Source organism: Sciurus carolinensis, chromosome 1 (genome assembly GCF_902686445.1).
Source record: "Sciurus carolinensis chromosome 1, mSciCar1.2, whole genome shotgun sequence".
NCBI lineage: Eukaryota > Metazoa > Chordata > Mammalia > Rodentia > Sciuridae > Sciurus > Sciurus carolinensis.
In genome coordinates, this window is record NC_062213.1 from 166,703,710 (window position 1) to 166,726,886 (window position 23,177).

At 54.5% G+C, this 23,177-nt stretch overlaps 1 protein-coding gene across 3 annotated transcripts in view; it reads left to right on the forward strand.

The window, feature by feature from the left end:
• The window catches only part of Glis1 (GLIS family zinc finger 1), a 200,072-nt gene that overhangs the window by 116,900 nt on the left and 59,995 nt on the right, over window positions 1-23,177 (forward strand). For all 3 annotated transcript variants that reach the window (XM_047563339.1, XM_047563330.1, XM_047563347.1), the window contains exons 3-4: window positions 162-339; window positions 4,717-5,599. In XM_047563339.1, the coding sequence (XP_047419295.1) occupies window positions 162-339; window positions 4,717-5,599 (1,061 nt within the window). The remainder of the gene's footprint in view (window positions 1-161; window positions 340-4,716; window positions 5,600-23,177) is intronic.

Consider the following 23,177-nt stretch of genomic DNA (forward strand, 5'->3'; position numbering starts at 1 on the left):
TGATCCTGCTGGCTGGGTATGGAACTTCAGCAAAGAAGTGCAGCCCCTCAGGTGGTACCAGTGCTCTGTCCCAGCCAACCCATATGCCCACCCTCTCCCTGTGTCCTCCTGTAGGCTGTCCCCACTCACTTGTCTCCTCTCTCCCTGTGGTTTTTGCCTAGTGAATGGGAGCTATGGTCACTGCACCCCCGGCTCGGAGAAGGGTCTGCTGGATCTGGATCTTGCTGAGGGCCCCAGCCCCACCTGCCACCAGGGCCTGTTTCTCCCTGCAGGAACCCCGCCACCCCGGGGCCACCCCCCAGCCTGTGAGAGGCTGCTGCATTTCCCCCACCCTAACAGGTACGTGCCCATCCCCTCCTGTCCACCAGTCCCTGTGGACAGTCCCTGAGGTCCAAGGATCAAGGGCCTAGGATCTCACCGCGTCTGCCTGACATGTGGGACATACCGGGAAACTGAGGCTCAGGAGGGCCAGGGACTGGTCAGAGCCTACTGGCATAAAGATGCCTGGTCTAGACCCTCCTCCTTTGCTGGAAGCCCAGGATTAAGGTGCAGCAGGTTTGGTTTCTCCTGAGACCTTGCTCCTTGCATTGCAGATGACTGCTTTCTCAATGTGTCCTACAAGGTCCTCCCTTGATCTGTGTCCTAATCTCCTCTTCTTATAAGGACATCAACCTTACTTAACCTTAATTACTTCCTTAGAAGCCCTGTCTCCAAACACTGCCACATTGCAGGGTTGGACTCTGACATGTGAATAGGGTGGGAACAGTTCAGTTTCCAAAAAGCAACACACATCTTTTTGGCTTTAAGCCCTGTGCATGGTTTAGCAAGCGTCAAGTGCTTCTATCTCCATGATTATTCATGAGGCTTCCTAGCAGTGCCCAGGTTCTCCAGGGAAGTTCTTTCTATGTCAGGTGGAAGCTGTGTTAACCTAGGGAGACTAAAGTAGTGGGGTTTTGTTTGTTTGGTACAGACAATCAAAAATATCACTTGTCACTTTGAATGTTGCCTTGACAACGTAGGGCAAGGAGAGCCTGTACCCAGTGTCCTACACTGGCAAAGTCACTGTGTCCTGCTACCAAAGTGGCACTTTTAGAAGCTGAAAGGAAAAGAAGGCCCAGTCCTAGCCCACAGCCCAAATCCTGTTCCCTGCTGGTATGGTATGCTTGGGTCACCTCCCAGTCTCGGGCTCCTTGATCTGCCACCTGGGCCCCTGCCACAGCCACTTGCCAGCCTTCTTGCCTCCAGCCTAACTCCCTGATACTAACCAAATGGCTCCCTCTCAGCCAGAGAGACTGCACGTGCATGTTCTCCCACTGAACCCCCTTGGTCCTGGGGCCCAGGACCCATTGCAAATAAGCAGTAGTCACACGTGCTTACTGTGGGCCATAGGCTCCACCGAGCTCTGCGTAAGACCTGATTTCCTCAACCCACCATGGCCCCAGGGTGGGGAAACTGGGCCAGGGGAACGATGTACATAGCCCAGGGACATCTAGCCAGTGGTGAGGAGGTTTACGTAACCTTAGTGATGTCCTGATGTTGTCATTCCTGGACATAAAGTGACTGCCTCCACGGCCATGGTTAGAATGATGCGGAAATACAGCTCAGGTCCTAACTCCTTCCCTCATTGGCTCTCTGGGTGACCTTGAGCAAAAGCTGAGCCTCCTTTCATTAAAACAAGGTTAGAAATACTGAATGAGCCATGACCCACCAGTGTGAGGAGACCTCGTGATCTGGCCTGGCTGCCCACACTGCAATCTCTCTGCAGGACCCACATGCTTACCTCTCATGTCATGACCCCTAAGTCCAGTTCCCCACCTTTCCCACCCTTGATTTTTTTTTTTTTTTTGGTACTGGGGTTTGACCTCAGGGGCATTTAACCACTGAACCACATCTCCAGCCCTTTTCTTTGTTTTAGAGACAGGTTCTTGCTGAGTTGCTTAGGGCCTCACTAAGTTGCTAAGGCTGGCTTTGAACTCGTGATCCTCCTGCCTCAGCCTCCCGAGTCACTGGGATTACAGGCATGCCCATCCAAAATGAGGACCTGGTTTTGGTTTCATCCTGTTACTGAATGAAGAGCCTATTGAGTGTAATTGCTGACCCTTAGCCTGACCGCAGCCCCTGAACCCCCTGAGGCCTGGGCCACAGGAGGCCAAGGTCCCCCTTCTCTCACAAGTCTCTGCTTAAGGAAACTGATTACCCCAATTTGAGCAGCTCCCCTCCAGAGTCCAGAATGGTTATCAAAAGGACATTTGTGTCCTTGATACTTAAAATGTCAAAGCTGTAAGGAAATGAAATGGCCTTCACCTTAAATCATATGACGGATAGGACACTGGCACCCTGTTGGCAGCGTCGTGGGAAGCCCAGGCTCTGGATTCAAACCCATCCGAGTGCCAGCTCCTGCCCTATCATTGCTTGCTTCCCGGGCTGTGGCAGGTGCTTCTGCTTCCTCACCATAAAACAGATGTAGTGTCTCCCTTGAAGTATTTGTTCCTGCAGTCTGGAGATGCTCCCTACTCCACCCTGAACTGTTCAGGATGCCTTCAGCCCTCAGGTGCGGTTTCTGCTGTCCAGAGCCCGCGCACAATTTCTACATAGGTTGTGGGAATTCCCCAGGGTGCACGGGGCTCAGCAGCAGAGTGCCAAAGCCGCCTGCCATGCCTCCAAGGAGCCAGGAGGGTGAAGGAGACCCTGCCTTGGCTGCACTTAGGAACCATGTGACCTCAGGGCCTGAGCTGTCCCCCTCCCCTCCTGATGCCAGTCAGTTTTGCGTCCATCATTCCAGTAGCTCAGTCCCAGAATGCTACAGCTGCTCCTCTTGATTGCCATTAGTGATTAACCTGATACTGTTTCCCAAAGGATGCTCCAAACAGAGGCTTCCCTGCTGCCCTTTGCTGCCCAGCCCACCTGTGCCAGGCCAGCACTGCGACCTCCTAAGCAGTATCTGCGCTTTTACTTTTTTAAACTCCACCAGGTCCTGACTGCTAGGTCTTGACTGCATGGAGCTTTCGCTAGCACTGGGAGCGGGGTGTGCATTTGCTGTCTGCCTCAGAGTTGAAACCCCTGCTTCCCCTGGGCACAGACTGGGCAGCAGAGCCCTTGGATGGGGAGAGAGTTTGCTACTGAGGGAGGTGGAGGGTTGCTCATTGTAGCTGAGAAACAAGCAGAAAGCCCTTCCCCCACTCCTTGTACACAGGAAAAGAGAGCTGTGCTCCTGGTCCAGGCATGAGCAAGCCTTGGGCCCTCTTGACTCCTTCATCTCTGCGGGGATGGAGCTGGAACTCGGGCCCAGGGCCTCTAGCTCTAAATCCTCCTCTCCTCTGCCTTGCACTTGTGACTAGAACTGAAAGTGCTGTAGTTACGGGGAGCCAGAAAGGGAGGGCTGGGGCTGCAAGACTATCTAGGGAACAGAGGGACCAGCTATGCCCCACAGCAGTGCTGTAGCAGCGGCAGTAATAGCATCGTGCACCACGTATCCGCTTCCTAGAGGTTGCCACTTGCTCCCTACAACCACCCTCCAAGTTCTACACGGAGGCTTAGTCCTTGTTTCACAGGCAAGGAATCTGGGACTCAGAGTCTGGAGAGGTCTCAGGAGGTGTCCTTGTCAGACTTTGGGCACAAAATTGGGTCTTTTGTTCTGCCAGCCAAATAGAGGAGCTCTGCTTTCCTGGTTGCTCTCCTTTTTGGAGTCCTCTGGTGACAAGCAGGCCCTGGTGATTCTGCCTCTATCTAACCTGGTCCCCACCCAAGATAGTAGGCACTGCAGTGTGAGAATCCCTTTGTCTTCCTGAGTCAGGCCTCCTGTGAAGTGGGCAGAGGGAATGCCCACATTTGAGAGAGGCCTTCTCTAGGAAACTGTGTGCCATGTTGAAGACGGCCACTGTGGCAAACCCCAGTCCTGGCACTGCGCTATCCTCCGCACTATCATGGGAAGGATCACTGAGATGTCACTGGTGAGAAAAGAGGTCCAGGACTTGCCTGAGTTGGCACGGCTGGGGCAGGGCTGAGTCTGGCCTCAGGCCCAGGCCTCCTGCCTCCGTGTGCTGCCCTGCCTGGCCTGCTGCTGGCTTCTCCCCAGAATGGCAATTTCATGCAGTCCTGGTGTCTGGGCCTCAAGTCCCAGGCCGTTCCCCTGGGAGCTTCTCCTCGGTTAGTGTGAAGGTACCCCTGTACCGTGGCTGTGCCTCAGACACCCATCCACTGACGCCAACAGCAGGGAAGACAGGCTGCTTGGGGTAAAACTTCAGATGTCATTTTTGAAGGTTTTTCACTTCCAAAAAACTTACAGAGATTAAAAAAGATATAAGGGGCCTGTAAGGAGAATTTAAAACCCACTGGACCTGGGTGTTCCTCCACATGCCAGCCTCAGCCTCCTTCCCACAGAACTTGCTGGGGTCAGAGAAAGTTCTGACCCCAGGACAGGGAAGACGCCAGGCAGCCTGGGAGGAGGGCCCCAGGACTGGAGTGGGGTCTGGCTTTGGTAAAAGGATGAGGGGTCCTTCTGGCATCTCCTCTTCACCTGTTCCAGCCTCCTGCCTCTCAACTCCTCACCCCCAGCCTCTTCCTCTCCCCCACCCCACTCTTCCCTGCTCTCAGACAGCCCATCTCTGATCTCCTCTTCCTCTGTTTTCAACCTTCAGCTTCTCTGCCAGACGCTGTGAGGCCTCCCTGCTCTGCAGTGCCCACCCCCTCATGACTTCTCTGACCACTGTCTTCCAGGTCGCCCAGGCCCCAGGCCACATATGTGAATGGCGGCCTCCCAGCCACACAACACATCAAGCAGGAATCCCTGCCCGATTACCAGGCCATGGTCGAAGCCCGCACAACCCTGTTGACTCACTGCCGGGCCCCGCCAGCCACCGGCCTGCACACAGATTTGGACCTCCCCAGCCGAGGCCTCGCCAACCCTGCACCTTCCTGCTACCTTCTGGGCAGTGAGCCCAGCTCTGGCCTGGGCCTCCAGCCCGAGGCCCACCTTCCCGAGGGCAGCCTGAAGCGCTGCTGCCTCTTGGGCCTGCCCCCCACCTCCTCAGCCTCCTCCTCTCCCTGCACCTCTTCTGACGTCACTCCCATCATCCGCTCCTCCCAGACAGCTCTAGTCACCTGTGTAAATGGACTCCGGAGCCCACCTCTGTCAGGAGACCTGGGGGGCCCTCCCAAGCGGGCCCGGCCGGGCCCTGTGTCCTCTGAGAACAATGAGGGCACCTTGCAACTTGAAGCCTGCCGGAAGACGGGCTTTCTGAAGCAGGAGCCTGCGGATGAGTTCTCAGAACTCTTTGGGCCTCACCAGCAGGGCCTGCCGCCCCCCTACCCTTTGCCTCAGTTGCCAGCTGGCCCTGGCCTGGCAGGGCTGGGGCTGGGCCTGGCCAGCAGGATGGTGGCTGGGCGGCAGGCGTGCCGCTGGGTGGACTGCTGTGCAGCCTATGAGCAGCAGGAGGAGCTGGTGCGGCATATTGAGAAGAGCCACATAGACCAGCGCAAGGGTGAAGACTTCACCTGCTTCTGGGCTGGCTGCGTGCGCCGCTACAAGCCCTTCAACGCCCGCTACAAGCTGCTCATCCACATGAGGGTGCACTCTGGTGAGAAGCCCAACAAGTGCATGGTGAGTCCCCGCAGGCTGCCAGGCCTCGCCCCAGCCCCACGGAGCAGTGCCCATCTCACCGCCCTGGAAAGGCTCTCTGGGGGCTAGGAACAGTGCTGTGGGTGTGGCCCCTGGTCAAGATGGTCAGTGCCGCCATGGTGGTGCACGCCTATAATCCCAACAGCTCAGGAGTCTGAGGCAGGAGGATCGAGAGTTCAAAGCCAGCCTCAGCAACTTAGTGAGGCCCTGTCTCTAAATGAAAAATATAAAAGAAAGGATTAGAGATGTGGCTCAGTGGTTAAGTGCCCCTGGGTTCTATCCCCGGTACAAAAAAAAAGGTCAGCACCACTGTCACAGGGAACCTTGGCAATGCCACACTGTCCTCACCGTGTGCTCTGTCCCCCACCCTGAGGCACTGGACATGCATTAGATGTGCTTTAGCACACCATGAGGCCGAGAGCTGCGTGGCCTCCGAAGTTAAGCAGATTTGGCCAGCCTCTCTCTCACATGCACCACTGGTGGTGGCCATGACAGGCTGGGAGCAGGACTCCTCCAGCACTGGGCCTTCACCTAGTGTCCTTCCCAGAAAGGCTTCTGGGCTTCCTCCCAGAGCTGCCTACAACTTGGCTGCCACCAAGGAGCACTGGGTCCTCATTGGCATCTGGCCTTGAGCTCTCTGGACCTCTGGAGGGGCTTTGGGCTAAGGTCAAGGGTCAGCAGGTAAGGCCCTGCTTAGCGCCAGCAGTGTTCCCGCTGGGGTTGAGACTGAGGTTTCTGGGGAGGTAGAGAGAGAGACACGTGTGTGTATGCACACAGATTCACGCACGTGTGCACACTGCATGCAGCCCACTCTCCAGCAGAAGCGCCTGTCTGGGAGTGGAAGGGCCGGGCTTACCGTGTGCTCCATAAGACAAGAAGCATGGGCCACCCAGGCACAACTCAGTCCTCCCTGCTGCTGGGCAGCAGCAAGTCTGGTCTGCAGGGGTCAGTATTGTAGCCAAGGCCGATTTCCTCCATGCCTGTGCACTGTCACTGTCTCTGGCCCCACCTCGTGGAGCGTTAGGTTTGGGAAGGGGCAGTGTCCCTGCTCAGCAGCCTGGGAGGCCAGGCAGGAGGCAGGAAGCTCTGGTGACCGCAGTGTCAACTCATCCTCCCTCCCGGAGTCAGTGCTCACCTTGCCTCAGGCCTGTCTGCCTGTGGAGCTGTGAGCCAGGCATACACCTGGTCGGCTCTCTGGCCCTTGAAGATGAGGAGTTGATTTCATTCATAGGCAGGTGAGCGGCAGTGAGCCATTGGTGCCAAGGACAAGAGGAGAAGGGAGCCAGCTGGCAGCCTGGTGTGAAGAGGAGGTGGGGAGGATGGACTGAGCAGGCCATGGATTTGACTTGTCACTTGCCTTTGGGCTGAGAGTATGCCGGCTGGGGGACTGGTGGCTGGCCAAGCTGGGGATGCCCCAGCTCATTTGGGGTCTTAGGACATGTGGCTTGCTGGAAGATGTGCCCCTGCTTGGAAGGCCATGACCAACAGATGGCCCTCAGGCCAGGACTGCTGGGAGGCGGACTGGCCTTTCTCTCCTGGGACCTTGGAGGGAGGCTGTGATTCTCCTTCATGTCTTCTGTCTTGTGGGTGAGCCCACTGGTGTCTATGGGGGCCTCAGTGGAGGTTGCCTGGTCCCATGAACCCCGACATGATGGAGTCAGTGGCTTTCTTGTAGTGGGGCCTCCCTTGTGGGGTCACAATGTCCAGGAGTATTTGTGTTGGATATCAGGGCCCTCAAGGTGATCTAGGCCTTCCTGCTCATTATCCATCTTGGGAAGTGGAGGCCCAGGGAGGGAGGCTGGGAGCCTCAATGCATTCTCAGGATCTCTCTCCTAGACCTGCTGGGATCTCACTTGATTCCAGATTCCATGGGACACTGGCTCCTGCCTGGCCCCAGCAGCCCAGACCTGGATCTGTCACAGTCCTTTCCCCTGGGGACTGCATACTCAGGGATGGGTCCCTGAGCCGTTAAGGACCAGGACCAGTGACAGGTCCTGGGATGGAGTTTGCATAGGTCCAGGGAGGGGAGGCCCACAGGCTTCCTGGAGGGGTGGTGTCCAGGCTCCCTGGTGACTGCGTTCAGTCTTCACGAGAGTGCTGTAAAACTCGGGGCTTCTTTTTCAGGTGAAGAAACAAAGTCCGGCCAGCCTTCCTCTTGCTCCTAGGAGCACACTTGGTCTTGACCATCAGGGTTAGGAGCACAGTGATGGGTATTCTTGCAGGTGGTTGCTGAGTGCTGACCACGTGCAGTTGCTGTTCTAAGTGGTGGAACCACAGCCCTGTAGTAGATATTGTTAACCCCTATTTGCAGATGAGAAAACTGAGGATCAGAGAGAGTGCTCAATTGATCCTGAGTCACACAGCTAGTGAAAGACAACAATAATAGCAACAACAATAAAAAGAATTGTAATAGTAGTAATAATAAAAATAAAGTCTCAAGTTGCCCTGCTAGTAACCATTGGAGTGGGATTTGAACCCACATCTTTCTGTCCATAAATTTTCTGTTAAGCTCATGCTTCTCTGGAACCTTAGGGCCGGCCCTGCTGGGTGCCACCATCTGCAGCAGTCTCCTCCCACGGCTTCGGAGGCCTCTCAGCTCCTCCTGGAGCCCCTCCTGCCTGCCATGGGGTGGGAGTGCTCCCCCCGCGATGCTGGTGTAGAAGGTGACCCAGGGATGGGACGGGCCCCAGCCCGCACCCAGATTAGTACAATCTCCCTTCCCTGTGAAATTATTAATTTCTCATGACAGGCCTCTGCTACCATGCGCTGTAATAGACAAAGGAATTTTGGACCTGGAGCCTCTGGAGAACAGGAAATAGATGAGACATTTTGATTGAAGAGTAAATGGCCACTAAAATAGCAGTTAATCCTTTTATTATCTCTCCAGCAGCCGTTTCCACTGTTCTTTCATGAGGTAAGCCCCCCTCTCCTCATCCAGCCGTCACACCCGCAGCCTTGCAGCTGCTTTGAATTTAGTCTGCGGAGTCTCTGCTCAGTACCAGGCAGGCCCCAGGGTGCTGGCAGGAGCCAAGCGCTCTGCCGGGGCACCTCAGTCCTTCAGCCAGGCCTGGACTGGGGACTCACTGGCCCCAGGGGAAACTGCGCCGTCTGTCCCCAACCCTGCCCTCTGTGCAGTCCACAGGAAGCTCCCTGATCTCTTTGCAATATCCTGTTATGTTTCTTACGTTGCCTGAGTTGTCTTAGCCTTATGAAATCTGGGGCTTCATCTGCCTCGCGATAACAAGGTTACATCCAACCCAAACACTGACGCGACGCCTCCAAGACGTCAGCTCTGGAAAGATCCGTCTCGTGCTTTCTTAGGTTCGTTCTCCCAGACGGCCGAAATTTTGATTGTCTGAGACTGCAGAAAGGAGCAGCGTGCAGAGCCTGCTTCTCTGCACACCAGGAGAAAGAGGCAGAGTGAGAAAGGACAGCTGCTCAGAGCAGTCCTTTTCCTGTCCTGGGTTTTATAAATAACGACAGGAAGAAGGATCCTTCACCTTGGTACAAAGTTTAAGGAAAGCTGGGAGCTGGGACCCTGCACGGGGAAGGTGTGGGCAGAAGTGAAGAGCCCAGTCCCACACACCTGGGTCCCAGCCTGGTTCTGCCGCTGCCAGCTGTGTGACCTCAGATAGGTGATCTACCTTCTCTGAATTAGAGGATAAGCGGTTGTAAAATGGAGCATCAAGAGTACTTGCCTTTTAGTGTTGCTGTTATTAGGGTTAAAAGAGATGGTGCAGGGAAAGGACTTGGATCATTCTCTTTCCCCATCACACTCTTTCCTATTTGTCATCTCAGGAGATTAGTACAGTAATCCCAGCAACGAGAACAGGGTTGTTTAGAGCTTTTTGTCTTTTTTCCCTGATAAAGAAACTGAGGCTGGGCACAGTGGCATAGGCCTGTAATCCTAGCAGCTCGGGAGGCTGAGGCAGGAGGATCATGAGTTCAAAGCCAGCCTCAGCGAAAGCAAGGTGATAAGCAACTCAGTGAGACCCTGTCTCTAAATAAAATACAAAATAGGACTGGGGAATGCGGCTCAGTGGTCGAGTGCCCCTGAGTTCGATCCCTGGTATCCCCCCGCCCCCCCACACACACACAAAAAAAAAAAAATTAGAAAAGAAACTGAGGCTCAAGCCGGCCATCAGTGGCAGAGGCTGGACTCGATGTTGGTGAAGCCAGCAGCTTCTGCAGTGCTGAGCTGGGTGCTCCTGCAAGGGCAGCTCACCAGCTGTGCCAGCCACGTCTCCCAGGCAGCCCTGACCCTTTGTGCCTTGTCCATTCAGTCACTTACAGGTGACTGCTCTGCACCTGACAGTGTCTGAACAGGGTGCCCAGCCCTGGCATGGGGGCAGCGGGGCCAGTGGCACTGGGAGGAGGCCCTAGTGTGTGTGCCCTTCTCTCCAGGTGAGCAGCGACAGCCTCAGGGCTGGACTCCATCCTGCTCAGGCTCTGCTATTGCTGAAGCTGCCTTGGCCTCTGGTCTCTGCCTCTTACGTCCCTCTCCACCATTCGCCAGTCTGTCCCAGATGTCTTTGAACCTGGGGTCAGGAAATACGCCTGGTCAAAAGCTGAACATTATTGATTAGTTAGATTGTAAGTCGAAAAACCGAGGACGCTGGTCGCCTGGCTGGACCTCCTGGGGGCTCCTTGCCCACCACCTGGCATGGTCCACACTAATTCCCATCCCCACAGACCCAGGGCTTCAGGCTCCCCGCTTGCTTGAGTCGCCCTATCCCCACCCCAATTGCCCCGTAAGAAATGAAACCCCGGGTGCTGGGGGTGGGGAGGTAGAGGGAGTTGTTACTGAGAGTCAGAGATTCTTTTATCCAGGCTCCATGCTAGCCATTCCCCATTCCACCTCCAGAATAAAACTGCTCAAATTGAGTGTGGTGGCACACACCTGGAATCCCAGCAGCTCAGGAAGCTGAGGCAGGAGGATTGCCAGTTTGAGGCTAGCCTCAGCAAATTAGCGAGGCCCTAAGTGACTTAGCAAGATCTAGTCTCAAAACAAAAAATAAAAAGGACTGGGTATAGGTTCAGTTTCCCACTACGAAAACCAAAACAAAAAACCAACCAAACACAAACTGCTCAAACCTCCAAGGTCCAGAGAGGCTAAATCATTTCTCAAGACCACAGTCTGCCACAGGGTGGGAACCGATACCAACCAGATGACCTGGGCTGTGAGCAGAGAGTCCGCAAAGGCTTGACTGGAGTCTGGGATATACATTGACTGGGGTGTTCAGAGGAAAAGGGGATTAATGTAGCCTGGGTCACAGTATGTCCAGCTGTGAATCTGCACGTCCATTTTACAGAAGAAACTGTTTCTGATGTTCATAACCCGATGGCTGGCTCTGTGTTATCCAGCTTGGCCTCCTGCACCATCTATGGGCCACACTGCTGTTGACCACCCAGCACCTTTGCTCAGCCCTTTCCTTCAGCAGAGCATGGTCACCTCTGTGTTTCAGATCCCAGTGGGTGTAGTCCCTGGACATCGGCCCTTGCTTACCGTGTCCTGAAACCAGCCCCACGGGCTTGGGCATGTTTCAAGCAAGGCCCAAACCCCAACCCATCTCAACATCTGTGCCTCACACTAAGGCTTCCCTGGGAGCCTGAAAAGTCTGAGCAGACAGATCTACCAGTCCAACACCATCATGTACAGATAGGATACAGAAGACAGACCCAGAGAGGGTGGTCAGGAGCCCAGGATTGCACAGCAAATGAGCATCAGTGGGAAAACAGATAACCAAAATTTGGGGTAGGTTTAGGCTATGGGAAAGTGGCCCACAGACAAGGGAAGACGCTTCCCTGCATCACCAAGAGGCAGGCTCTCCATGTGCTAGGCCTCATGCTGGGACTAGAAGGTCCCGAGGTGCAGATAATGGGACTTGAGACTTCTGACATCATGGGAAGAAGGCTGCCCTTGAATTCTGTGATATTTTTGCTGGATGGTGGAGGGAAGTAGGGGAGCCAGGAGCTGACCTTGTCCATGTTGTCAAGGGGGATGGGAACGTTATTAAAACAGTTGAGAGTTTTTCAGCTTGTGTGGGACCTCCATGGACACAGTCAGCCCTTAGAACATTCCAGAAGCCTGGGATTACTATCCCTGTTTTACAGATGGAAAAGGGAAATCTCATTCAGGCCTAAGTGCAGATCCCAAGCACACTGTGAGGTCACATTTGAACCCAGACTCCAGACTGTGTCCCAGCTCAGCTCCATGCCACCTTCTAGGCAGAGGGTCATTGTTCTGTTTACAAGTATTGACAGAACACCCAGACCTGAAATTCATTCAGCAAGCTGACCCTGGGCACCTCTGTGTGCACCTGAGTGGACCCCTGTATCACACCCTGCCTGGCCTCCAGGCCCTGGTTGGTGGGGAAACTGATGGGCATTTGCATGGAACTGTTTTGCCCAAGAAGTCAGTGTCCCATCATCTTGGACTGTCCACTGCGGTTTGATGGGATTTTTGCTGTCTTGGAGGGGAGGACACCTTGTGGCCTGAAGAGTGAGACATTTCACCTATTCCAAAATCAGTCACCTGAAAACAGGCTCCCTCGCTGGAGGCTAGAGTTTCTGGCCAAATTAAAAAGCTGCAAAGTGGAACATGTTTTAAAGCCACTGCCCTGGAGAATCCTGCTGTAAACGAGTCCGGATAGGCCAGGATGGTCCAGCCAGCTCAGGTCGCCAAGTCCACCCTCTTTGGGAACGGGCCTGAACTTCACCTCATTCCAGGGTGGAGAAGAAACCGGGTAGGGAAATGGCTTTGGGCAAAGGCAGTCTGCAGGTTGGCATCCAGAAACACCCACATTAACGGTCCCTCCTGGCATCGTGACTTCTCCCCACCCCGAGGCTGCTTCCCTTAAACTCAGAGAGATTGCATTCTCTAGGTTCGTTAAGGCCTTTGGGCCTTGGCTCATTCGGATTCCTCTCTCTGAGATGCCTCTCCCAGCTTGGCAAACTCCTACTCATCCTTCATGACCCACTCAGAGCTCCTGCCCCAGCTCAGAGCCTCCTTTAACAGGGCTTCCCGGTGTGGCCAAGTGTTTTGGGGATTACAGGTCCTTTGGCACCTGGCCTTGATGGTAGAGAGCTGAGTCCCTAGGACGGGGGCTCTCACCCATGGCCCTCCAGCCTCATTGCTCCAAGGTGGACACTGTCCTCCAGAACCCTGTCCTGTGAAGTTGTGATACCCATGGGACCTTGAAGATTGTCAGGTTCACCTGGGGCTTGAAGCTTTTCTGCAAGAAAGCCTGAATTTGAAAGCCGACCGTGTTCCCAGCTTGTGTGACCTGACTTCGCAGTCCTGTTCTCTCTCCTGGGAAGCAGAGGGTATGGTTTCGTTGTGAGGCTCCACTGAGGGCCTAGATGGCACACGACACATGACTCTCACTGTGCCGGACACTCCACGTTAGCAAAGGAGGAAAGGGGAGTCAAAAATGGGCAGTGGCTATTCAGTTTTGAGCCTCCCAGAGGAACAGAAAAGGTGGTTGTAAGTCCCAGCCCTTCCTGGGCTGGTTTGGTGACCTTGGAGGGGTCACTGTCTGTTCCGGCCCACCTAGGTTTCCCAAGCTATGAAATGGGGTCATGTCTAACACTCAGGTTGCAGTGAACTGTTCAAGAGGGACTCAGGTCGCTGGTGCCCTTTTCTCTCAAACCTGCATGCCAGCACCCCAACCCAGGCTGCCAGCACGCTTTCCTCCTCCCCTGGCTTTCGGAAGTCAAGCCCAGGGGGCTGATAGAGAGCAGGCTCCTAGAAGCCAGGGTTCTTCCTGTTCTCTGTCCTTGTGGTCAGATGAGAGCCCCAGGGACCACTCCAGCCACTTTGTAGAGGGGAGGCTGAGGCCCGGGGTAGAAATAACTTGCTGGTGAAGGGCAGAGGAACTGGAGGCAGATGGGACTGAACGCCCACCCAGCTCAGCCGCTCGCCCCTGTGCAGCCTGGGACAAGGCACTTTACTCCCAACTCTGTGTGTCTGAAAAGTGGGAGTTGTGATGCTTACCCCAGGAGACGTGGGGGGCCATGCTCCCCAGACTGCCAATTCCCCGTTGGCACTGCTAGGCTCAGGCTGAGCTGCTGACTCCCAGTTAAGTGCTCCTGCCTGTAGGCAGAGCTCTGTGTTCCCAGGGGTTACCTGTGCAGGTGTTCCTCTACCTGGGTGCTCCAGCAAGAGTGGACCCTGCCCATTGGGCCTCTGCCTACTGCTCTCCTGTGCCTCCTCCCTCCTTCCACTCACCCCACCACCCTGCCCTGGCTGCATGCCTGCCCCCCTGCCCATCATATGAAATTCTGACCCAGGAGTCAGTGACCAGGCCAGGAAGTGGCTGGGCACACAGGACAACCACTGGAGTTCAGATCTCCACCCTGCTCCTTAAGTAGTTGTGGGACTGTGCAGTAGTGAGTCACATGACCTCTGAGCCTCAGTTTCCTGCCCAGGGAAAGGGGACCGTGTGGTGAGAACTGAGGTCACGTGTGTGGAACTCTAACCCCATGCTGGGAACATACAGGATACTTGAAGACAGGAGCCCTGCGTTGTTTTTTGTTTTTTGTTTTTTTTTAAGTCATCACAGGGAGAATTCCTGGGAGCGCCGAACTTGAGAGAACAGGAATACCAGCCAAGTTCTGAGCTCTCAGTGCTGCCTGATGGAATATGCAAAAAATTAAGGATGAGAAAACAACCCTCTGAATTGAATTTAAAATAATATACGAAAAACAGCTTTTGAATTTAATGTAAATGGAATTGAAATGATTCTCTCATTGGAATGAGAAAGTCAGATAAAATCAACAGTGACTCCGAGAAAGTATCCAGACCGTGTTTTCGGAGGGGGGCATCCTGGAAACGGTGACCTTCGAGATGGAGCACTAATAGGCTCTGTCTCGCGGGCTGGCAGAGGGGTGAGCCAGAGCCAGGGCTGTGTGCCTCTCTTGGACCTCAGCATCCATCCACATCCGTTAAAGGGGTGGTGGGCCAGATGACCCCTACGGTCTCTGTCACCTTGAACACACAGGATGCTCAGGAGAAGAGGAGTGAGTCTGTTGTCCTCCCTCTGGAGGGAGCCCTGGGCTCCCCACGGATCCCCCTCCCCTCTGCCAGCCTTTCCGCATGGTTTTCTCCATGCTCGCACTGTGCCAGGTGTGGCGCTAGGCAGAAGGGGCACGGTGCAGACGCAGATGATCTGGCAGAGATGAAGAAGCCGGGAAAAGCCCCCTTCAGGATATCCTGAGAGCAGGGCTTGGACGAGTGGGTAGGAGCTTTCCAGGTGCAGACTGAGGAAACGTAGTCCAAGGAAAAGGAATGGTAGGTGCAAAAGCTCTGGAATGTGGCGGTCCTGGGGCGGGCGTGGGTATCTTCTTGGGCCTGGAGTGATACTTGCATGGGGGCTGGAGACAGGATCGATGATTAGAGTTGGCCCTCAAAGGACCTTGAAGTCCAGTATGAGGAACTTGCACTGTACCCTGCGTGCAGTGGAGAGAACCCCAGAAGTTTCTTAGCAGAAGAGTGACATGATCACAGTTTAGACTTAAGAGTTTTGGTGTGGCAGGTACAAGGGAGGGTGACAGGGCACAGATGAGGACTCCAAGGCCCAGGTGGGCATCAGTCCCAGTCTGGACCCTTTCCCCAGCTCCACTAGAGCAGCCAGGGTCAGGCCGTGCCCCTGGACACAGGTGTGGCTGTCGGGCAGCATCAGCATCCTCCAGCCAGGCCAGGCCTCAGGGTCCGCACATGAGTGGGTCCCCAAGCTCAGTCCCCCTTTGGAGACAACTGCCAGCACATTCACCAGAGGGAGTGGGAGGGCACTTCCCATAATGCGGCGCCGTAAAGTTTGCACAACTGTTCTTTGTTTTCCATCCGTCCCCACCATAAATCTTCCTCCTCTGCCAGGACGGGGCCTCTGTGGTCTGCAAGTGATTAGGGCACAGGCTCACACAGCTCCGCCTCCTCCCGTGCATTCTGCTGGCGTGGGTAACCATAAAACGGGGCTGCACTGAGACCGTGGTCCTGCAAGTGGTGGGGCGTCAGCCTGCCCTCGCCCCCTCCGAGTACCCACCCCATGCCTCCCTTGCTGGGCGTGCTGTGTTGGGACATCAGCCTGCGGGGAGCTGGGCCATATGTGTCTTAGGATGGGACACTGGGACCAGAGGTCTCTGCTGGGCCTGACAAGTTAGCCTAGTGAGCAGCTATATCAGATCCCCGAAGTACGGGGCTTTCAAGCAGAGAGTCGCGTTTGCACCTTCCCTGGGCAGGGCCCTGGGATGCAGCATTTTGTTGGATAGTTCCTGTGCTCTGGGAATGTGCAGGGCAGTGGCCGGATCCCAGTTTCACAGTGGGGTCACTGAAATCCACAGGGTGGAAGGTCCCTGGATGTCACATCTAGGACTTCATATCTTGCCACATGATGCTCCCACTGCTTAGAATAACCTCCAGACCCATATTTATCCACAAATCTATGCCCCCCATTCTGCTGAACCCCAAAGTTTTGGGATTTGCTTATGGGGTTATTTCTGGTCAGGCTTCATTGCCAATGAAGTTGACAGTAACTGGAACCTAAGGTTGATTCCAAGCAGAAAAATGGGTCTTCTGTACCCCCAGATACTTCTTTAAGATCCTCCCTGCCCTGCCTGTTCCCACTACTCCTCCCACAGGCCCTGGCCAAGGGAAGGTGGCTCACCCAGGCCACCAGTCAGACCCCCTGGGATTGCAATTTTGTTCCTTGAAGATGTGGAAACTGAAGTCCAGAGAGAGGATCTGGCTCATGGAAGATCTCAGAGCCAAAGAATCATAGCCCAGCATCCTCGCTCCAGCATCCCCATAGGCAGGTTTCCCAGGTCCCCCGGTGAGAGCTTACCTGTCTTGCCTCCCAGCTCTGAAGAATACTGGCTCCTGCATGCATGAGGAAAGAAACTTCTAGGTTTCAGCACCTCATCCGACGCTCCTCCCAACCCCTGCTGCACCCTTTGACAGCCCTGAGGCCCAGGGCTGGGGTCACGTAGCAGGAGAGGGCTGGTGGTGTGTGCAGCGCTCATGTCAGAATCACCTTTCCTCCTGGCGGATTCTGGTTGACAGAGCGCCACCCGCAGGCTCCAGGGAGACTAACCAGCGTGGGTTTTAAACCTCACACCTCCTGAGGCGCTGGAACAGCGCGGATACACAGTGACTGACTGCTGTGCGTGTCAGGCCCACAGGAAGCCTGGCTTGTACAGAGAGCCACACAAGCACACAGAAATGAGCTCTTTGCTTCTCCCAGGGTTCCCACCCGCTTTCCTTCATTAACACAGAGCCTCAGGGCCCATGTGTCTGTGCGTGATGAGGGCTTTGATTAGACAACGTTCCCAGCCATAGAGGTCTCACGATCCTGACTCAGTCCAGTGGGAGACAGCAGGGCAGGGGACCAGAGCTCAGCTCCCTCCCTGCCACTGCTCACGAATGCCCTGTGGCTCCGTGTCAGTCACCCTACCCCTTTGGGTCACTCTTCTCATCTAGCAACTGGAGGGTTTAGACTCCAGCATCCCCAAGATCCTTTGAACTTAGACATTCAGACAGCCATAGTTTTCGTTCCACTTTCCTGATGGGGACCCAGGGGAGGAGGGAGGTGATGGGAGATAAGGAGGCAGCAGGTGGTCCCTCCTGAGCCCTTTGACCCCAGTTCCTTCCACACTCGTCCCTCATGCTCTCCTGCAGCCACGGTGGCCTCCTGGCTGTGCCTCAGATGTGCCAAGTTCCCATCTCAGGCTCCGTGTGCAGCTGTTCCCTTTGTCCAAATGCAGTTCCAGCCCACCCTCTGACCACTCACTGGCCTCTGTAGCAATGTCACCTCCTCCAGAATGTCCCTGACCGCCTTTTGGAAGTAGCACCTCTGGCCACTCTGTCCTGTTCTGCCTGATGTCCTGTTACGTGTTGTCTGTGTTCCTCTATTCAGCCGTAAACGCCACCAAGTCTCGATCTCTTTGGGTCTTGTTCCCTCCTGTGTGTCCAGCATTGTGACCAGTTCCTGACACACACCATATGGAATCCATAGGCATTTGCTAAGTGCACGTCACTGAATGTAAAAGGAAGAGTGGCTCAGGGGCAGAAGGGATGGGGGATGTGGAGAATCCAGGGCTTGTCCTCTAAAATTAGGTGTTTGTAACATGGGGTTGTCTTGGGGACTCTGCAGTGCTGCCCAGGAGGCATTTCAGATTAGGCTGACTGGGGCAGTCTGCTCAGGAAGCTCAGCACCTGGTATACAGTAGGTACTTAGCACTTCCCACCCATCCCTGGCCCCTTTTCCCCTCCCTTCTTCATCTATAATATAGGTGCTCTGCCCTGATTCCCAGGTTCATGGAATGTCAGACTTAAGAGTGTATATATCTTTACAGATTTGGAAACCGAGGCCAGGAGAGGCTCTTGCCTAGCTTCCCACCCTGTTTCCATAGCCTGGGAGGAAATTGACCATCAGGTCCTCCATATAGTACATGCTTCTTCATTAGTTCCTGCTGTGGCTGCTGTTTATCATTAATTCATTTCCACAGATCCTGTTTTATAACCACAGGCACAGAGATGGGGCAGGAGTCAATTTTGCGTTAATTGGCAACAAAAGGGCTGATACAGGCAAGAATGCGGCATGGGAAACAGGTTGCTATCCCAAAGCCAGTACTCTAAAGTGTAGGGAAGGCAGTCAAGAGGTCCTTAATAGCAGTGTGCTCTTTCGCAGATATCAGATTAAACCTTTGTGCTTTTTCAGCGAAACTTTTGATGTTGGCATTACTGTCCCATTCTATGGATGAGTAAACAGACTCACAGAGCTGGGAGTACACCCCCTGGTCCGCCACAGCTCCAGGGTACTCTCTGTGGTGATTTTCTGTCATTGAGTGAGCTGATTGCCCGTCCCCCTTTTTAGCGAGCTCACTCCTGAGGACCCTGAGAGACCTCTTAATTAGTTCCTGCAATTCCTTAAAAGCAATCACATCTAATTTGGGTTTTTCACGGATCTGGAGTCGAGCCCTCCGTTTAACCTGTGCCAGGGAGGTTTTCTTGAATCGAGCGTCACCCTCGTGAGTGTGGGAGGGAAGGATAGCCCACCTCAAGGATGGGGGGAGGGTGCTGGGGGCAGCTGGTCTGGGGTTCCAGCCCTGAGAAAAAGTGGGGACTCAGTTCCAGGAGGAAGGGCTGCGTATGCTGGGGCAGAAGACAATGAGGGAGGCCCCGTGGCTGGTGAGAGTTGGAGGGGACTGGAATCCAGGTAAGCCCACAGCTGTAAACTCCTCAGGAAGACTGGGCCCTGCCCTCGGGGCTCCGCACCTGGCCTGGCCTGGCCCGATCTCCTGGGCACCATGACCTTGTCTGGCCAACTATCACCTCATTCTGGGCTCGGTTTACCTGTCTGTTCAGTGGAAATGATAGCCCTGTCCCATCTTCTGGGTGATGCTTACCTGCCCTGCCCCCCATATCATCTTTGGGAACATTGCTTATTTCCCTGGTGGATGAGGACCCTGGGGCTGGAGAGGCCAGATGCAGGTGGAGTCACACAGCAGGACCGTGGTGAACCCCTGTGCAGGCCATACCCTGCCCCACGTCTCCCTGAGTTCTGTTGCTGCTTGCGCTTGGTGTGGTGCCATTTCTAGGGCCAACTCTGCTCCCACTGCTGCGCCCCCACCACCCCCATAAGCCCAGCTCCAGTGCTGGGGAAAGATAAGGTGTGGTCCTGTGGGGTGAGGGCTGCGCCTGGCTCCAGTTGTTAGGAACCGAGAGTCTGCCGCCTGCAGTCAACACCTCTGCAGGGAAGCTGGCGGCTCGTGCCTCCAAAGCGCCAGTCCTTTAATTGTCTCCACATTGTGAACCTAGGAAGGTTTGTCCTGACAACTGGTTGGTGAAATCAGCCAGGGGAAACCCCCAGCCCCAGCCCCAGTCCCAGCCCCAGCCTAGTGGTGGGTTCAGCCTTTCAAGAGCTGTCTGAAGTGGTTACTCAGAGTCTAAATTAGATTCACCTGGCAGGACTCCACTCCCCCTTGGCATGTTGGTGATCCTGTTAGGGAAAAACGGGAGTAGGCCTGGGGCCCAGGTGGCCAGGTAGGTGGGACCAGGCTCTATCAGGGAGATGGGTAAAGTGAACAGGGCCCTGTCATGACATTCTTGAGCACTTTTGCCTCCGGGCTTCTTCCTCCATGAAAAATTTTAAAAGTCTATTTTTTGACAGCATTGGTACATAGACAAAATTAGTATCAAATAACATCAATTTCTTTGACCTAAAGATTCTCTTCAAGCTGGGTATGGTGGTGTATAGAAACTGAGGAGGCTGAGGCAGGAGGATTGCAAGTTCAAGGCCAGCCTCAGCAAGTAGCAAGGCCCTGAATAACTTAGCAAGACCCTGTCTCAAAATTTTAAAAAATACATACTTTTAAAAAGGGGCTAGGGGTGTGGTGCAGTGGTTAAACATTCTGGTATCCACCCCCAATTTTTGTTTTTTGCCTTATTCTTCCACTTTTAAATCAAATTTAAACTTTTTCATGAGTTCTTAAAAACTGGGGACTCTGGGTTCTGTACCTGATGGATGTCCCCCTGACAGCAAGGCCTGCAGAGGCAGAAGTGGCACAAGCTGTGCCTTGCTTTGTCCCTTCCCTTCTCTGGGTTTCAGTTTCATCCTCTGTGAAAAGAGATAGGTAGAGGAAATGCCAGAAAATCCTGCTGTCACGTTCTAATTTGTTCCCTTCTGTTCTAGATGAGTTTGTTCCTTATGGACGAGTTCTTGTTTTCCATTAAGAATCCATGGGTATTTTACAATAAAAGATCTATGTGCAGTTAACTTGACATAAATTAGAGAAAAGAATGTAAATTACATGGGAGCCCTAAGCCCATTTAGTTATCGTGATTGAGCCGTATATTTTCTTGGAGCTTCCTGGTAACCAAGGTAAAGAGGGCAACTTGTTGAATTGCTGAATTCTTTTGGTTTAGAGAAGGAAACAGACTAGCCAGCTTATATGTTGGGACTGGTTTTACCTGGATACCAGAACTTCTGAAACCTTGATGAGAGTTACATGAGCTGATGGCTAGAGGAAAGCTGTACCAAGGAGAGAATCTATTAACACAATTATAACCCCCTCACCAAACAAAACAGGCCCTGTTTTCACAAATAATTTTGCTAACATTCTTTGAGAAAAGCTGAGGGTGAGTAAATAGCAGCAGTGAAAGTCCTTGGGTTGTGTTCTTGATCCATTCATACTTCAGCTCTCTCAGCCCTTTACAGTGAGGAAATTGAGGCTCAGAGGAGGTAACTTGACCCCAGCCAGCCAGTGGGACTGGCTCCAGGCTTCTGTAGCAAGCAGTCTCTCTGCAGACTTCCAGACTCGGCCTTACTCTGGCTGGTGCCCTCCCTTGCTCAAGCAACATGTAGCATAGTGGATCCTTTGAGTTTTAAAGAAGAGGGCGACATTGTGATACCCAGGACCTGGTGAAGAGCCATCGATCTGGGCCCAGGGCATCAGAGGAGCACCGGGCAGGAGGTGGAAGAGGAAATCCCAGGAGTTGTTCAGCGCTGGCCAGTGTGGGAGGTAGATGCTGACGCCTGGCCCGCATGGTGGTGGAGGAGGAGAGACTCTGCTGCCTGCCAGGTTTCCTAGTTACAAGTGAAAGAAAGCAACTCTGCAGTGATGAGTGCTGCATCCCCACTTGGAAATTTATGGGCAGGCCCTGGGGACCACAGACCGTGTCTACGGGGGGAGAGCCAGACTAGATGGGCAGGACCCAGGAGCCCAGGGGCCTGCAAGCAGGGAGCCTGCCCCTGCCTGTCCAGGATCAGCAGTCACTCAGACCCATGGGAGGGGTCCTCACCTCCCCAGCCCCTGCGGCCTGGCTCCAGGGCCCTCACAGCTGTCGCAGGGCATCCCACGGACCAGGCCTTCTGGCCCTGTAGGCTGTTGGGGGTTGGCCTCTCCATGTGGGAGGCAGAGGAAGCTCCCCGGCCCATGCACTCTCCCCACGCTGAGTGATCGAGTCTTTGCTGTGGGAAACGGGCCAGCCAATCCAGCTGGCACCTTTGTCAGCTACGGAAACGAATGGGTTTGAGAGAGAATCGGAGGGACAGTGGAAGAAGGTAGGGAGTTTGTGGCATGCAGGGGCCAAAGAGGGGCCAGGGCTCAACCTCTATTCTGGTTTCTCGAATGAATGGATGCTGGTATCAGCCTGGCAGCTAGGGGGAGGAAGGGGTGACTTGTTTGGGGCATGCTGAATAGGGACTTGTCAACCAGAGGTCTCAAGGGGACATGGGATTTGCAAGTCTGGGGTTCACAGGACAGGAGAGAGTGTCGTCATCCTGGAGGTGGGTTTGAAAGTGGAGGGGGCTGGAGAAGCTGGTCTGCTAGATGCGGTGGGCCCTTGAGGAAACCCATAGGGGACAGGAGCTGAAGAAGACAGCAAAGTGAGATAAAGAGGTTGGTGGCCCAGGGAGGGTAGTGCAGTGGGGTGGAAGGAATGGGTTGAGGGTAGAGCCATGGGCAGAGCATTTGGAGTGGGGAGGGTTTCGTGTAAAGCAGAGGGAGCCTCGCGCTTGTTGCGCCTGTGTGCTTGTTGGAGTGTGGCAGAGGAGAGCAAGAAGGGGTTTTGCTGGGTTGTTTTAATTGGTATTACAGTTGTACATAATGGTGGGATTTGTTGTTACATATTTGCCATATTTGCACATGCACACAACTTAACATTATCATTTGGACACATTCCCTCCCCAGCACTTCCCCCTCCTCCCTGTCCCTGGTCCTTTTCCTCTATTGTACTGATCTCCTGAGCAAGGCATTTTAGAAGTGGCCGAGGGGCACACTAAAGAGAAAACTGCAGGATGGTTCTGGGTGACTTGGGCATGGGGGACAGGGTGGAGCCTTTTGCCCTGTGTTGGACCAGGCTCTGTGTGTGTGTGTGTGTGTGTGTGTGTGTGTGTGTGTGTGCAGTGTTGTGGAGGGATCCACGTGGGCAGAGCTTGGCTGTGGATCAGCTCTGGGTGGGATTGTGCTGGGCACGTGGCTGAGGACCTGGGGTGCTGGAGGAGGCAAGGCCAGAGGCCTGCTGGGCAGGAAGGTGGGGGAGGTCAGTGGGTGAACTGACGGGAGGAAGAGGTAACTGTGATAGAGTGATCATCCTGGCCTTGTGCCAGGAACTTCTGGAGCATTCTGTGTGGCCATCTCAAGCTGAGCTGGGCATTACTGTATCTCTCTTACCGATAGGATTGCTGAGAAGCTCGGCCACAGCACACAGCGAGTGCTGGAGCTCAGCTCTCCACTGCAGTCAGACCTCCCGGTAGGACCTGTGAATCTGCCTGTGGGGTGGGTGGAGGAGGAAGATTTGGGGAAGTCATTGGGAACCAGGAGGAAGCCTGGACTCAGGAACAGGCCTTCCCTGAACAGAGCCTGAGGTGCCCAGGGCACATCTCCAAGAGCAATGGAGGGGCTTCCGGAGGAACAGTGGACCTCCAAGGCGGCGTGGCAAGCCAGGCTTCCTGTGGCCGTGCTCTGGAGGCACGGGTGCAGTGGGAGCAGTGGGTGCTAGTGCCGGCCTCTCCTGGGTCCACAGGAGCACACAGGCTGGGGTGGTTTGGGCTGCCCACAC